We start from the raw sequence: 17,059 nt of genomic DNA, 5'->3' as shown, positions 1-17,059 counted from the left end.
ATGAAATCAATGACCGTGCAGCCGGTCCTTAATAGGCAATTGAGGATTATTTGAGTTTCTGGGTGCCAGGACGATGTTTTTCTAGTTCTGGCAACGTGAATTACCATAATAAACCATAAAAAAAACCTGTGCTGAATTTCAGACCTTTCGCTCCAGGATTTTCCAAATTTAACTTACGCGATTATTGCTTCGAACCGGCTAGCCGGACCAGTAGGGTATAACATCCAATGAATAGGCTCAAGGCATAAGAGGAATTTTTTTTAGATTATAATGAAGTCATATTTTATACATTGTCATCACAGTCATGGTTCTGTCATTCACATAGAAAAGATCGCCATCCCCTTCCACATCAACAGAATGCAAAAAGGCTAATATTTAAAAATATAAACAAACTTGTTTTTCTAAAGACAACATAACATACATAATATATTTACAAGATACACGCACACAAAAAACAGGCAGTCAGGCACACACTTTTCGGGATCTTCATAGAGGCCATTTACACCTGGCTGGCACCAACATGTGTTTTCTGTGATCAGATTGCAATCGGATAGTGCTTGACCACTTGAATGTACAGGTACAGGTGTAAACGCCCCCAAAACACACTGGGATCTGATCGGCCAAACCACCTCCGGAGGTGGTCAGGGACGCATTGTGACCACATTGAACACAAGTGTAAATGCAATGTGTCCTCTCAATCCGCATACAGTTGCTTTATGCTGAGACGACACCCGTTTTGGGTGATCAGATTGCAATCTGATCACCCAAAACACATGCTAACGCCAGGTGTAAATGAAATCAGGCTAATGTGGTCAAGCACTATCCGATTGCAATCTGATCACAGAAAACGCATGTCAGTGCCAGGTGTAAATGGCCCCATAGTCCCATTGGTTTTCAGCCCCCCAAAGTCCTTCCTTCCTTCCGGATCCCAACCCCAAATTCTCTGTCCTCTCATTCCTCGCTCCGCTCATTCGCTCTGGGGCCTGTAGGTGACATCATTCACTCTGGGGCCTGTAGGTGACATCATTCACTCTGGGGCCTGTAGGTGACATCATTCACTCTGGGGCCTGTAGGTGACCGCGGCAGCGATCTGACTCTGGATGTTTTGTCTCTTGCCGTTGACAATGAGGAGCAGAGGGGAGTCCACTCGTATACTCCTGAAGTCAAAAGACTGCAGGAGAGAGGACACGGAAAGTCAGGCAATGAGAGAGACTGCTAATAGATTAAAAATAATAATAATAATCACAAATCAAATCAAATATGTAACAGGATGCAGTTGGGGGAAGGTTAAGGTAAGAATGAATTGGCATTTCGGAAGCTTCTGTACGGGGGTGGGGCATCATTTTTCGGAGGGAACACTCAAAAGTAGCAGAGTGTAACATTTAATGTTATATATATATTTTTGGCATCAGAATCAGAATCACTTTTATTGCCACAGTATGCAAGTTACATAGGAGGAATTTGTCTTAGTGTCTGTATGCAGCGTGGCGGGCACATCAATATACAGAGATAAGAAGTAGGAAGATACTGTAACTAAAAACAATCACAAAGTTGCAAGTGCAATCAAATCGAATCAAATCGAGTAAATATATACAATATGTACATGAGTGGTGAAGTGTTCTGTGGATGATAAATATGAATTTACGTTGGATTTACATGAGATTTACAGACTGAGACGTAAATCTAGACGTTAAATAGGCAGTGGATTTACATGAATTTACAGTCGGAGTTAAATAAGAGTTTACATTGAATGTACATGAAATTTACAGGCTAAGTTAAATAGGCATTAATGTGCAGGGAATTTACATGAATTTACAGTCCCAGTTAGACAGGCATTAAATTAGATACAGTATGAGTTCCAGTTTTAAATAGGTGTATATTACTGCATGGAAAATGAGCTAACAATGCGGGGAGGGGGGGTCTTTTCATTTCACTCTCACTAATATAGTATAGTAGAACTTTTGTGACATTTTGTGACTGTTCTGTAACCAGTAGGTCACAGGTTTGATCCCTGCAACAGCCATGTGACCTTGAGCAAGACACTGACTGAACCCAGAGCAATTTAGAGAGAGAGAGGGGCGTCAGCGGAGGACCAAAATGCGTGACTCATTAGCCAATGAACAGCCAGGAAAGGGTCTCGCGCTACTTTTCAATGCTAAAATAAAGCTGATAATGTACAATTTGATTAAAAAAAAACGTTCAAAGTACAACACAAACTGTCCATTTTGCTGCGACTCGACAGTGCTGCTTAATCCAGGACCTTACTTCCTGGAACTCTTGAGAGTAAAAAACTGGTCCATTGGGAGTGAATGAAGATGTCGCGACTTTTCTATAGACATGGCTCTGGCCCGACCCAATAGTGGTTAAAATAGTAAAAGTACGTGACAGTCAAGTGGCAGGTCACGAAAGAAGACATGCTAAAAGTGAATTTGTCAAAAGTATCCATTTAATTTGTGTATATTCTCTGCAAACAGGGGCATGGAAAACCCTATAAGCATCTGCTGTAAGTCTAAAAGATGTTTTAAAATAGACACTGACCTGGTCGTTATGTGCTATGCTTTGTCGCTTGATCTGAGGTTCAGGAATGACTACAGTGTCTCCTATCAGGACGCCCCAGCTGCCTGAGGTGTTGTAGACCATCACCACTATGCACGTCTCCTCACTGTCCACCATGCCGAACGTGCTGGGAAAAGGAGAGAAGAAACATCACTTCACACAAGATTCTCAGTAGAGATTTTATAACGCCACTGAACTCTTCATCAAACTTATAAATACCCACAATTCAATGCATTGCGGAAATTATGTTGTCGTTTTTCCACTTGCCGAAAAAAAATCTATGTAATTACTTTATTAAAATGTTATTTGAATCATGTAGGCCAGAAATAATATTCAACCACACCACGAAACAGAAATATGTAGAAGTACAGCAACGAGGCCTGTCTATCAGCGGCTTATTTATAGCCTTGCAGTCTCTCGCCATGGCAGACTTGACGTGATAGCGGTGAACTTGTCACGGTATGTACGGCTGAAGTCGGCGAGGACTCGCGTCCGGAGGTTGGACGTTTGGATTTTGGCCGTATTGCTGATGAAATAAGCTGTACTTACAAGGCCATGCGGCCCTCAGAAGCCACGCTGAACACCACCTTGCCCAGGGCGGCCACCCCCGTGTTGGAGCCGTGCGTGAGAGAGGACAGGGTTCGAGGCTCCAGGCTCCCCACACGGCCCGTAGGGGAGCGGAACTGAGGAGAGGCGCAGGGGCCCAAGGCCGACGTGTTGAGTTTGGACAGCATCGTCCGTAACCGACGTGCCTTCACCTTCCCCTGGAGACACACAGGGACAGACAAAAGTGAGGGGAGCGACAAGGATGAGAACTGGACTTTGCTGCCACCTTCTGGTGGAAAGTGAAATCTCCAATTGTCAGTGGTGCATATTCTCTACAGTCCACACGAATGTAGCTGCAGTTGTTTTGTCAGGATGGCTTGAAATAACCAATACATTCAAATGAGCCAGTATTGCTGTGCTAATTTGCAATTAGTCTCTAAATTGGCATGATAATGCCTGCCTTAGGATGAAACTGAGAAATTAATTTGATCATCATCATCATCAGTATATAAATGGGAGCTGGGGCTCTGTGTCTCTGTCTGTCTGTCCCATGTCCCATTGTGATGTCATAAATCCCACTGTGACATCATCAGTGATGTCATAAATCCCAGTGATGTGTGACATCATCAGTGATGTCATAAATCCCACTGTGACATCATCAGTGATCAGTGAAAGAAGTAGGAGTCTGGCTTCAGACCCCCGTCTTCAGCCATGGACAGCCATGGACAGCAGAATGTGAGCGTGTGTGTGCTATCCGTATTTAACGTTGTGCATAATTGAGCGTTTAAGTGACTTTCATGGATTAAGATTTATTTCTAAGTAATCCCAATAAATTGCCAGGTTCGGTGGCCACAGATGAGCAGGATAATGTCAGAATCTCAGAAAGACATAAGAGCCCAATTCCTGAGGCAGAAGGCGTGACTTAATCCTGTCAATCACTCTCCCTGTCACTCACTAGGAGTGGGAGGTGTGGCATTCCCTGTGTTGGTTTGAATCTCCGGAGATCCCCGAAGGGAAACGGGAACCGTTGCAGCACCTAAACACCGTGTGTGGGATAGGTCACTGTCCTCTCATCCTACCTTGTTCTGGATGAGCTCTGTGACTTGCCCCAGGTACTCCAGCAGCTGCTTCTCTCTCTTGGGAGGCTCGTCGAAGCCGGGGTCGAGCGCGGCGGCTCGGCTGTAGCCGCCCAGCGCCGACCCGTACATCTCCTCGTACTGGAACAGAGTGGAGCGGTTGAAATGCAGCTCCGGGTAACAGGAGGCAGTCCTGTCCACTTTCTCCTGCAGAAGGGTCAGGAAGGAGTGTAACTAGGGCTGGGTATACGATACGATACGTATCACGATACATGGGGTCACGATACGATTGTATCACGATACATTGCGATACAATACATATTGCAATACTCGACATAATTTACTGAAAAGTAAATTTGCTGTGTACCACCCAGGTAGTGTAATAATATATACAGTACATGACTTCATATTGATAACTTAGTGGACAAATTGAGTCAAAACTATTGAGTGTTGAGTGTGTTACTGAACGCATTGAAATAAAAAGTATTCTTATTGTGTCACTGAACACACGGCTGTGCAAAAAAATCGATATGGCGATATATCACCATATTTTTCTGAAATATCGATACAGTATTGCGGAAAAAAAGTATCGCGATATATTGCCGTATCGATTTTATTGCACAGCCCTAAGTGTAACAGTGTACAATTAGCACTGATTGGTTTTAACTGGGTAAACATGTCCACAGTTCAAGTCTGTGTGTGTGTGTGTGTGTGTGTGTGTGTGTGTGTGTGTGTGTGTGTGTGTGTGTGTGCGCGTGCGCGCGTGTGTGTGCGTGCGTGCGCGTGTGCGTGTGTGTGTGCGTGTGCGTGCGTGCGCGTGTCGCGTGTGTATAGTGTACTCACAGACTGTGCATAGGCACTTAGAGCTTGTTGGGACATCTTTGGATTCTGCCCACAGGTGAAAAACAGAGACACATAGGCATTGCCCAGGATGTCTGAAACAAACCAAATACGTAACTGATTAGATGATATAATTCTCCAGGTGTTGTTTTGTACAATGTACCATCTCTCAGCACATCATCTGTACTGTCTGCAGCTGATCACAGGGAAGAAAAGCAAACAGCGCGCTCAGGAGGAAGAGCCCCTTCTACCAGAACTTTACACCATTAGATTACCGTACTCTTGTTGACTACATCATGGCTGACCCCTCAGACTCACTAACTCATATTTAATGTAATGCCTATTTAACTCAGACTGTGAATTCATGTCAATTCACTGCCTATTTAATGCCTACTGTAAATTTCATGTAAGTTCAATGTAAATTCATATTTAATGTCCACTGAACACTCCTCCACTCATGTACATATTGTACATATATTTGATTGCACTTGCAACGTTGTGATTGTCTTTTAGTTATCTTTCCTACTTCTTTATCTCTGTATATTAACGTGACTGCTACCACTACGCTGCATACAGACACTAAGACAAATTCCTCCTATGTAACTTGCATATCGTGGCAATAAAAGTGATTCTTCTGATTGCCCAGATAAGTAGAAAGAATTTCATTGCAGATTTGATTTGCAAAGTTTGGGAATTTGGGAAGTTAACACCAAGCACATAATAAGCAAAGCGCACCAGAGGCTTCACTTTCTGCGTTAGCTTGTTTGGTGTGAGTGTGGAGGCGATGGTCCACTTCTACAGAGCCACTGTGGAGACTGAAGAGCGTCCTCGTCTTTTCAGTCACAGTGCGGTACGGCAACACAACCGCCCACAGCGAGGAGACAGCGTCAGAAATCACTGGCCGCGACCTTCCCTCTGTGTCCTCCATATATGCCACATGTATCAAACGCTAGACGCAGAAGGTGATCGCCGACCCCTCTCACACCTAGCTAGCTCTTTCTTCAAACCCCTGCCCTCCGGTAGGAGACTCCAGTGTCTTAAGTGCAGGACATCCCGCCTTCAGGAACAGCACATATCCTGAGGCTGTTCGATGCCTGAACTCTGACGCACTTTTAACACGCACTTTGAATGTAGACGGCGGCAGCACAAAGCAACACGCACTTTAAAACCAACGTCGTAGCAGCATACACTTTACAGCTGTGCTCACCATATTATGTATATTTGAATGTATGTATAAACGGGATAACTGTTTTTGCTATTCTTATTTTATTTTATTACCCGTGTGTTTTCTATGTTATCCGTCTGTTTTTAAGAGCTGCACTGAGGCAAATTCCTAGTATCAACTCTGTTGACATGGTAATAACATAATGAATCTTGATTCAAAATAAAATGGCCCTCTAACCCTGTAAGACAAGAGCTCCTTTGTGGCAAAAAAAAGAAGCAAACCCCATCCCTTATTTTCTTTGACTCTCTACTCACACCAGGACATCCCTCCTACTCACACCAGGACATCCTGTCCTCTCTACTCACACCAGGACATCCCGTCCTCTCTACTCACACCAGGGCATCCCTCCTACTCACACCAGGACATCACTCCTACTCACACCAGGACATCCCGTCCTCTCTACTCACACCAGGACATCCCTCCTACTCACACCAGGACATCACTCCTACTCACACCAGGACATCCCGTCCTCTCTACTCACACCAGGACATCCCTCCTACTCACACCAGGACATCCCTCCTACTCACACCAGGACATCCTGTCCTCTCTCCTCACACCTGGACATCCCTCCTACTCACACCAGGACATCACTCCTACTCACACCAGGACATCCCTCCTACTCACACCAGGACATCCCTCCTACTCACACCAGGACATCCTGTCCTCTCTCCTCACACCTGGACATCCCTCCTACTCACACCAGGACATCCCTCCTACTCACACCAGGACATCCTGTCCTCTCTACTCACACCAGGACATCCCTCCTACTCACACCAGGGCATCACTCCTACTCACACCAGGACATCCCTCCTACTCACACCAGGAGATCCCTCCTACTCACACCAGGACATCCCTCCTACTCACACCAGGACATCCCACCTAATCACACCAGGACATCCTGTCCTCTCTACTCACACCAGGACATCCCGTCCGCGACGTCCAACTGCACAGCTTGCCGGGCCATGTCCACGCTCTCCATCACCCGCTTGCCCTGCTCATCGCTGTCCTCTGGGGGCAGCTGCCTCAGCACCATGGACAGGTTCCGTAGGGACACTTTGTTCTTACTCTGTAGAATAGGGAGATTATAGCGAGATAAAAAGCACAGATTAGTCGCTAGGTGAAATGTGGCAGAGGGAAGGAAAGACGTTTGAAACGATTCTGGAAGATAGTACTAACTAGACAGTAATCGGAGATGACCTGCAAATTCATTAGGTACTCTACGCATTATTAATCATGATATCAATCAGAGATCATTTCCGTAAGTTTTAGAATACTATCTTTCCCATTTAGTTTTGGTATTAGGATTTATTTTGCTGACAGTGAAAGATAACTACATACTATTATCTAGGATGGATTTGAGTGAACACTAGGTGGAGGCATGAAGCAACTAGGGAAAGTGCCGCCATCATACGTCCGGGTTAAAAGTGAGCTGATGTATATACACCATGACTAAAAAGGCGGACATTGGAAATGTCTGAATAGGACCATAGCGTGTCTGGCAGATAGCTTCACTGACTGAAAAACCACAACGTACCTGCTGCAAGGCCCCGGTGAAGCAGTTCTTGGCAGCCATCAGGTCTCCTTTTTTCCAGTACTGCTCCCCCAAGGTGTTCCAGCCCTCGACCAGGCCAGGCTCCAGCTTCACCGCCCGGGACAGGCACTCCTCTGCTGTGCCACTAAAGTCTGGAGCTATGTTCAGACACCTGCCCTTCAGCAGCAGGAACTCTGTTTTGTGCTCAAAGTGCTCTGCGGGAGATGGGTCAACACAGAGGGAGATGGGTCAACAACACAGAGGGATTTGGTATTCTGGGTGTGATTGGTATGTTGGAAACTGGCCATGTGTTAAAAAATGAACCTCTAGTCTTCTTCCCTCCCCCAACACACACCTTTCTTCTCCTCCAGCCTCTGCATGGTCTTTTCCATCTCCTGTGCAACATCGCTCTGTTTCCTTCCAGCATCCTCCACACTGTGAGTCTCAAAATAACGGTCTCTAAAACGATACAGCTCGTCCACAAGCTCCTGCATTGGGTGTGGGACATGGGGAATAGAAGAGAGCAGGGTATGTTGTGTCATGTGGTGTGGGACATGGGGAATAGAAGAGAGCAGGGTATGTTGTGTCATGTGGTGTGGGACATGGGGAATAGAAGAGAGCAGGATATGTTGTGTATTGTTAACGACAGAAGTAGCACACACACTGTCAAAAATAGATAACTAGGGCAGGTGGGGCTTGGCTCCAGCTCCATCTCACAGCTTGCTAAATTCTCCTGCCTGGCCATTGCCCCATGCTCATGCATGTTGCATTAAGCCTCAAGACACATTTATATTGATTGAGGTGACTCAGCAAGAAGTGGACTGGATGCAGGCAAAGCCAGTATTTTAAAATTGAGCTTAATGGAGCCAAATGAAAGAAACGATGTCATTCTACACACAGAACAAGATATTATGTAACATAGATCCACATTTGTTCTGCACCTCAGTCGGAAGAAATTGAACCCTTTATGACGGTTGTTATACCGTTATGGTATAACAACTGCTGCCAGTTGTTATAGTAACGACTCGTTTTGGAGATGGCTAGCAACAAGCAAAGTTAGCAAACGGGGCAATACGTGACAGTGCGCAGGAGATGCCAACAAAACACTGGGGTTCGAAGCACCGCCACAATTGAGATATTCGTGATAGTATCAGGAAGAAATACCTTCAAAATGTGCAGTTCATCTTTGTCTTTCGCAGGCTCTTGCGCCATCTTTCCGGTGCTTCGTTAACGAGAGGAGAAACAGGAAGAGAATACCAGCAACAGCCGCTCGAGAGGAGCGAATTTAGGAAATTAGTATTAAATGTAAGACTCCGTACATATCTATCTGTTAAGAAAAACTGTCATTTCTTTCAACAAAGAACCTCAATTCAACGGCGATCATTTTTTAATACAGACGAAGAAATAATTTCGGTGATGATGCTGTGAACGGAAGTTCGAGCAGTCCGTCCCCAAAATATTTCCGCCCGACATTCATTACGTTATGGATAGTTTCATCGTTATAAAAAAATATATATATAAAACATATATATCTTTCAATATAGGCACATATAATTACGATCCACTGACTAATACTGATAAATTAACATCAGGGTCATTCGGTAATCGGTTCACAGTACACCGCCAGTCACTTTTTGGCACAACACCGGAACCTTTAATTCAAGATGCTGATGCGACCGACACTCTTTGGCCGTGCACCATTTATATTCTTGTTTCTTGCATTTTGGCGTTTGTTTGTGTGGATGTTGAATCCAGCTCGATAATGTCGGACACATGGAGCAACATTCAGGCGCACAAGAAACAGCTGGACTCTCTGCGGGAGAGACTGCAGCGGCGACGGAAAGACCCCTCGCAACTAGCCGCGGGTACGTTCACACAGACGGCGGGTCTGATTCATAGGGTCTGATTGGACCCAGGACCCCCGATACGTGGTACATTTGATAGGATCCCTAGGAGAAGGCTATGATTTATATATGAATCGATCATAACTGCCTGTGATGTGATAACATAACAGTGTAAAAAGATTTTTGGAATATTAGCAACATCATATTTTAGATTAGTAAGCCATTCTTATTAGACTGAACTGGGGAGAAATGCGTCAAACATTTCTCAGAGTTAGACACCATGTTTGTTGAATACCCTAGGCTGAGAACAGCGGGAGGAGTGCCATGTTTGTAAATCTATCTCTATCTAGTCTATATAAACACCTTTTTTTCCGAAGACCATTCACAACTTTCTCCTACCTCTGGTGTCCCCTCTCGGTCAGAAGTGGGAGGGAGCGCAGAGGGAGCTGCAGCCAGGAGTGACAGTCCAGCTCCATCGCTCCAGTCCTCCAATCAGGAGGAGACGGAAAAACCACCAGACCCCGAACTGGAGAAGAAGCTGTTGGCATATCTGTCAGATCTGAGTCTCCCAATGCCAACAGACTCTCTTGCCATCACAGACGATCTCAACAGTGTGAGTCCATGATTATCTATCGTGCTTCTGGCAAAACATACATGTGTATTTATGGTCCCAACAGCTTCATTTTTCCAGTTGTTTTAATTCTTCCTCTTCTCATTTGCTTCTTGCTGACAGTCTGAAACAGCCGTCACACATGGGTGCATCCAGAGCCTCCTGCTGAAGTTCTCCGCTCAGGAGCTGATCGAGGTCCGGCAGCCCACCATGGCCTCCTGCTCCTCCACGTCCTCCTCCTCCACGCTCGTCATAGCGGTGGACCACACAAAACTCTGGGCTATGATCGGGACCGGAGCCGGAGCCCAGAGGAGCGGAGTCAAGAGGAAAGCAGAAGACCAGAGCCACGGCAAAAGGCCGCCGGGCTCCTCCCCGGCCCTTCCGAGCCCGCCGTCTCCTCCGCACACTTCCTCCATCTCTCTGGCGCCGGCTACCACGTCGCAGCTGGCCGGGCCGTCCGACTGGAAGACCGGCGCGTCGGGGCCCGGGGCCGATAAGAAGGGCAGGACCAGCAAGGGCCAGTCGTCTCACCTGGACATGGAGATCGAGAACCTCCTGAACCAGCAGTCCACCAAGGAGCAGCAGAGCAAGAAGGTACAGCATGAGGGAGGGGAAAGGACGAGGAAATGGACCTCTCACTCTGTTGTCCTTCTATCTCTTTTAGGGATGGGATGATTTGCTTATCTCACAATATGATACGAAATATGGTGTTGATGATTTGATACCAGCACAATAGGGATGTAACGATATGACATTTTACAGTAGTACGATCAGTACGATACGGTATCTACCAAAAATATCACGGTATACGGTATTTCACACTATACACTTTGTTTACTCCCTTTTAAGTAAACGTACTATGGCCCATCGGGGAAAAAAAAAAAGTTTGTTGCTTTGAGGAAAACTATTGTTTTATTGAACTGAAACTGAAACTAATATGAGAATGTTTACACCGGGGTCCTCCATTATGAACTTATTTGTAGTGGCGTGCGGCGGCGTGCATATTGCGCAACATTATCGTGGGCACGGTCGGTATTACAGGGAAAGCTTCCAGTACGAGAACTGTGGTTGCTTGATATCAGGGTATACCTCAAAATGGTGTATCGTTACATCCCTCCAACACAGTGCAGTGTAGTAATGAATAAATGACAACAAAGTCTGACTGGGCAGAATTATGTTTATTTCTGAGACACAAATCTTTGTAGCAATCACATGCTAATGCACGGTAGCATTGGTAGAATGTAAACTACAATTTAAAAATGTGATACATTGAATTTCAGTACATACAGTCCCATACTGTATGTACAGTCCCATCCCCATCTCCAATGCACCCAAAAATATTGGGACTGGCTCAGTTTCCAACCTTCTGAAGCCGGAGCAGCCTGCAGCAGCAGAGTGAAAAGTGATACAGTACACGGTGGTGTGACTGTGGCTTGTTGTTGTTGTTGTTGTTGTGTGCAGATGAGCAGAGAGATCCTGGAGCTGCTGAACACCAGCACGGCTAAGGAGCAATCCATCGTGGAGAAGTTCCGCTCTCGCGGCCGGGCTCAGGTCCAGGAGTTCTGCGACCACGGGACCAAAGAGGAGTGCACGCGCTCCGACGACACGCCTCAGCCCTGCACCAAGCTGCACTTCCGGTCAGTGTTGTCTGTAGAGGGCGATGGAGCTCGAGAGCTCCTCGAAGCTCCATCGACCGTACCAAACCAGAAGGTGCTCCTTGGCAGAGGGTGTATTTATATTAGCGAGTAGGAGGATACGAGAAACCAAGGAATTCAACCTGAAGTGAAACAAATTCAAATGCATTTTTTAATCACATTCTGTAGAACTTGCGAAAGCAACGAGGGCATTTACATTCTTTTCACTTCAAGTTGAGTGCTTTCTTGGTTCCTCTGATCCCCCTCGATTCTCTGTGCCTGTGTTCTTCACCTCCTCCCCCAAGATAGAACACCTGATACCACAGGCCTGATTTTGACTACATTCTGAGAGATTACAATGCATTTTCACACTTTGCTCCAGCCTTGGGGGGGACTAATTTCCCTAAAGGGGGCGCTATAATTACAGGTCAGTATTTTAAACTCAAATGCATTGCTGGTCATATTTTGATTAAACAATTTAGTCTTAGATGCTGCAGATTTGCAAAGTTTTGTTTTGTTCATATTTGCTGAAACTGGTCTGGAGTTATTAAATGGTAAAATGGACTGCATTTATATAGCACTTTACAATGTGCCTACATTCACCCATTCACACACCGAAGACAGCAAGCTGCCACACAGGGTGCTGGGCTGGCACAGCCATCGGGAGCAATTTGGGGTTCAGTGTCTTGCTCAAGGACACTTTCGACATAAGAGCCGGGGGAGCCGGGGATCGAACCACCAACCTTTTGATTCGTGGACGACCCGCTCTACCTCCTGAGCCACAGCCGCCCCGCGTTATATCGCATAATAGGAACCGATGCATTACGTGAAGGTTCTTTATGATATATATTTTTTTCTCACTCAGACGCATCATCAACAAGCACACAGACGAGAGCCTCGGCGACTGCTCCTTCCTCAACACGTGTTTCCACATGGACACCTGCAAATACGTCCACTACGAGATCGACAGCCCGCCGGAGGCTGAGGGGGGCCTGCTGGGGCCCCAGGCGGGGGCCACCGAGCTGGGACTGCACCAGGGGGACGCAGACAGCAACGCGGGCAAGCTGTTTCCCTCACAGGTAAGGGGACATTCAGACCAAAAGCGTTTTTGGAGCTGCCAGCGTCTTTCTGCAATTCATTCTCTAATGTAAGGACGCGCTAGACGTGCTCCTCTTTTCATGAACGCACCTGGCGTTTCAGCGCTGGTGGCGTCTGTTGTTTTTGGAGGAGCGCTGTGGGCGTTTTAAAGCTGAGAAAAGTTGAACATTAGAGGAAAAGCGCGCTGCTCGTCTTTTTCACTCATCCTACCTTTTCTCCTCCCGAGGGATTTTCAACCCCCGCTGCTGCCAGAATTGGCAATAATCTGGCTTTCATGTTGACAGTGAACAACATCAAACAGACAAAACTAGCTGGCTACCGTCCGTGTGGTTGTTGTGTTCTGATCTGTACTGCACGCGACTACAGCGGAAAACAAACGGAGCGCCAAAAAAAACGCTCCGTGCGCTGTGTTTTGTGCACAATGGAAGCGCCCTCGACATGATTTTCATAGCATTCTGACTGAAAAAAATGCTTTTGGTGTGAATGTCCCCTAAGAGGTCGGGCCGAATGTAGAGAAGAGACAGCTGAATTTGAACAGCTATTCAAAGGAAATCTGAAAGGTGCATTAAGTAATCTGTGACCTTTATCAACCTCTCTATAAGGGCAATACATGTGTGCAAATGTATGTCATATGTCATACATGTATACAAATTAGTTTTGATCCTTGTTGCTTTGCGTGTGCTTTTTAACATATTCATTATTTTGGTTGCAGAATTCACCAAGGTTGTATTTTAAATTTTCCAGTGGATCAACTGCGACATCCGCTTCTTGGACGTGTCCATCCTGGGGAAGTTTGCGGTGGTGATGGCCGACCCACCCTGGGACATCCACATGGAGCTGCCCTACGGCACGCTAACTGACGACGAGATGAGGAAGCTCACCATCCCCATCCTCCAGGACGACGGCTTCCTCTTCCTCTGGGTCACTGGCAGGTAAACGGAAGAGTCCGAGCTGTTTCGAGAATACCGATTAGTCCATAAAGTATGTTGTGTCACAGCAGTATAGTAGTGTGTTTGCTTAGTGTGACTGCGAATGGCTCGCCTGTTAAATGAACGTTTTGCTGGTTCAAGGTTTGATCGTTTCTGTCAACAGCCAGTGTGTCCATCAACTGCTTTATTGTCTCCTTGAGCAAAACACTACCTCAAGATTCAAGATTCAAGATTTTTATTGTCACTCCATGGTACAAGTATCACGTGTGAAATTATTGTGCTGTGAACTCCGTTTACAACATAGTACAAATATAACAGGGCATATGAGTGCAAAAACAACAAGAGACACAACAAGCAATAAGGCAGTATAGTGATAAGACAAGTCAGAGACAGTGGCATATTCACTGCACATAGGTGCACATGTCGTGTGCATACTTTAAACGTGCTTAAACATTTTAAATTCGGCGTATTTGACATACAGGTGCCAATAGCATATTCCTTATTAAACATACAATTAAACTCGGCGTTTTAAATTCGGCGTATTTGACATACAGGTGCAAATAGCATACAGGTGCAAATAGGTGCAAATAGCATACCTGGTCACTCAAGGTCATTTGCTCTGGATAAGAGCATCAACGAAAAGAAAAGAGAACTCTAACCACTAGTTTACCATTGCAATATATAAACTGTGTGTGTCAAAGAACCTCAAGCCATCAAAAAAGGCTAAATGTTGTATGTATACACACACACACACACACACACACACATATATTCAGGTATACTTTTTTTTTTTTTTTATCACTTTATTTCTCAGTTTTCACAAAAAAACATGGATGTCACAAAATACAGTATGAAAACTCTTTTTCTTTTCTTTTTTCTCCCCTCTCCCTCCCACCCCCCACCCACCCCATGGGGACTAACAAAAAACAAAAACTATTCAGGTATACGTTTGAAAGTGTTTTGGGATTGGTAAATAGAGAGTTGTAGGCTACATCCATCTTTCAAGATGAAATCTAATATGAATCAGGAAACCATGTTACATTCGTCTATTTTGAGTCATGTAAAGAAATTGTCTCATTTATGTGATCTACAAAGTATATTCAGTCTACATTAATTCCTACATCATCATCATCAGTCAGTATATAAATGGGAGCTAGGGCTCTGTCTGTTTCTCTGTCTGTCCCACTGATGTCATAAATCCCAGTGTGACATTATCAGTGATGTCATAAATCCCACTGTGACATCATCAGTGATGTCTAGTTGATAGTTGATGCCTTAGTTAATTAAATGAGCGAGGATTGATTGATTTTTTGCTCAGCTATACGTACAGTCCAGTAATCAAGTCATGTCTGTTCAAGCTCCTCATCTGTCCCTCTCTCCTCCTCTACAGGGCGATGGAGCTGGGCAGAGAGTGTCTCAGTCTTTGGGGGTAAATCTCTCTTTTGTTCAGTGCATCAACCATTGTAATCACACAGTTTATTCGGTTTGCTCAGATTCATCTCATTTTGACGGGACACCATACCTTCATTTATTTCGCCGTGCGAGGATTTCTCGCTTACTTGGTTGTTTGTCTTTTACGCCGTCAGCTACGATCGTGTCGATGAGATCATCTGGGTGAAAACCAACCAGCTGCAGAGGATCATCCGCACCGGGCGGACGGGGCATTGGCTGAACCACGGAAAGGAGCACTGTCTGGTACGTCTCTCTGCCGCCGTCTGTTTGCTGGCTGTTGCCTGTCTCTGCCTCTTTGTTTAATCAAATCAAATGCCTTTATTGTCATTGAACAGCTGTACAACGACATTTTTAAGTGCAACTCCTTTCAGTGGTATAGAAAATAAATAATCGATAAAAGACGATAAAACGACCCACGATAAAAAAACGACCCAACAACTCATACAAACAATAAAAAATAGCTAAAATAACTAGAAGTGTTAAAAATAGATATTGCACAATCAGTGTTTGCACAGTCTCAGCAGAATACAATTATTGCACATTGAATATGAGTTCAGTTCACAGTTTCAGTTCTAATGGGCATTCAGTTCTTTAATGGCGCGTGGGTAGAAACTGTTGAGGAGTCTGGACTGGAGGTGCGAGTCTTGATAGACCTATGGCGCCTCCCAGAGGGCATCAGGGTGAACAGGTGGTTGCCTGGGTGGGATGAGTCCTGTTACTGTATTATGTATTACAATGTTTTGAGCAAGATACTGCGTTAGCCTGACATTGCCAGATGGGGGCGGTATTGTATTATATTGTTTTGTATTTATTATATTGTATTGAATTGTACAGAGTTGTCAGAATGTAAAAATGTTGATTTGTGTGTGTTTCTCTTCAGGTGGGTGTCAAAGGAAGCCCCCAGGGATTCAACAGAGGCTTGGACTGTGATGTCATTGTGGCGGAGGTAAATATAATTAATATATATAATAATTAATATAATATATATAATTAATTCATATAATTAGTCATTCAAAACCTGTAGGCTAATAATAACTGTGGCTTGAAAAGGTTAGCTCATGTAATACGATACCAGGTCTTCTTCTGTGGTGTTTGATCTGTCCGTTATTCTCCGTACGCTCTCTCCCAGGTCCGCTCCACCAGTCACAAACCGGACGAGATCTATGGCATGATCGAGAGACTCTCGCCTGGCACCAGGAAGATCGAGCTGTTCGGTCGACCGCACAATGTCCAGCCCAACTGGTCAGTGTCTTATCTGTATTTTAACTTGGAGCTAGCTAAACTCTTCTGCATCATGTTGTGTGCATTAATGATCTTCTGTACGCTAAAATGTTTCCCCATTCCTTGCTTACCTAGGGTAACTCTTGGAAATCAGCTCGATGGCATTCACCTCTTGGATCCCGACGTCGTGGCCCGGTTCAAGAAGCGCTATCCGGACGGCGTCATCTCCAAACCCAAGAACATGTAGTGATCTCAGGTTTGGGACTCGCCAGTGATCAACTATAGACTTTGTGTTTCTCTCTTTCTTTTTATACCAATGACCAAATTTTGTAATAAATATTAACGAGCTGCATTGTCTATGTCTTAATGTTAAGATAAGCGATGAAAACCATTTGAAGACACTGAAGTACTAACAATGTTTTCCAGAGAGCCATGTTTTCAACAATGCATTTTGTGCTGCAAAACCTTAACATCCACCATCAATAAAACCACGGGAG

The 17,059-nt window shown here is 45.1% G+C and overlaps 2 protein-coding genes across 2 annotated transcripts; one reads left to right on the top strand and one right to left on the bottom strand.

Annotated features, from left to right (window-relative positions):
* Positions 1 to 289: 289 nt before the first annotated feature.
* ttc5 (tetratricopeptide repeat domain 5) lies at positions 290 to 9,166 on the bottom strand. Its single transcript, XM_083639780.1, has 9 exons — positions 8,939 to 9,166; positions 8,130 to 8,262; positions 7,778 to 7,989; positions 7,159 to 7,309; positions 5,022 to 5,113; positions 4,182 to 4,385; positions 3,106 to 3,320; positions 2,539 to 2,683; positions 290 to 1,171 (listed from the first exon to the last, which is right to left on the bottom strand). The coding sequence occupies exons 1-9, from the start codon at positions 8,984 to 8,986 to the stop codon at positions 1,052 to 1,054; spliced, it is 1,320 nt and encodes a 439-aa protein (XP_083495906.1). The 5' UTR covers positions 8,987 to 9,166; the 3' UTR covers positions 290 to 1,051.
* Positions 9,167 to 9,517: 351 nt separating this feature from the next.
* mettl3 (methyltransferase like 3) lies at positions 9,518 to 17,045 on the top strand. Its single transcript, XM_083639705.1, has 11 exons — positions 9,518 to 9,639; positions 10,041 to 10,231; positions 10,352 to 10,822; positions 11,690 to 11,865; positions 12,728 to 12,941; positions 13,705 to 13,892; positions 15,280 to 15,318; positions 15,476 to 15,584; positions 16,222 to 16,287; positions 16,471 to 16,583; positions 16,698 to 17,045. The coding sequence occupies exons 1-11, from the start codon at positions 9,537 to 9,539 to the stop codon at positions 16,807 to 16,809; spliced, it is 1,782 nt and encodes a 593-aa protein (XP_083495831.1). The 5' UTR covers positions 9,518 to 9,536; the 3' UTR covers positions 16,810 to 17,045.
* The last annotated feature ends 14 nt before the right edge of the window (positions 17,046 to 17,059 follow it).

Source organism: Poromitra crassiceps (assembly GCF_964638095.1).
Source record: "Poromitra crassiceps genome assembly, chromosome: 7".
In the NCBI taxonomy this organism is placed as follows: Eukaryota; Metazoa; Chordata; class Actinopteri; order Beryciformes; family Melamphaidae; genus Poromitra; species Poromitra crassiceps.
This window is presented reverse-complemented; position numbering and strand designations above follow the sequence as displayed.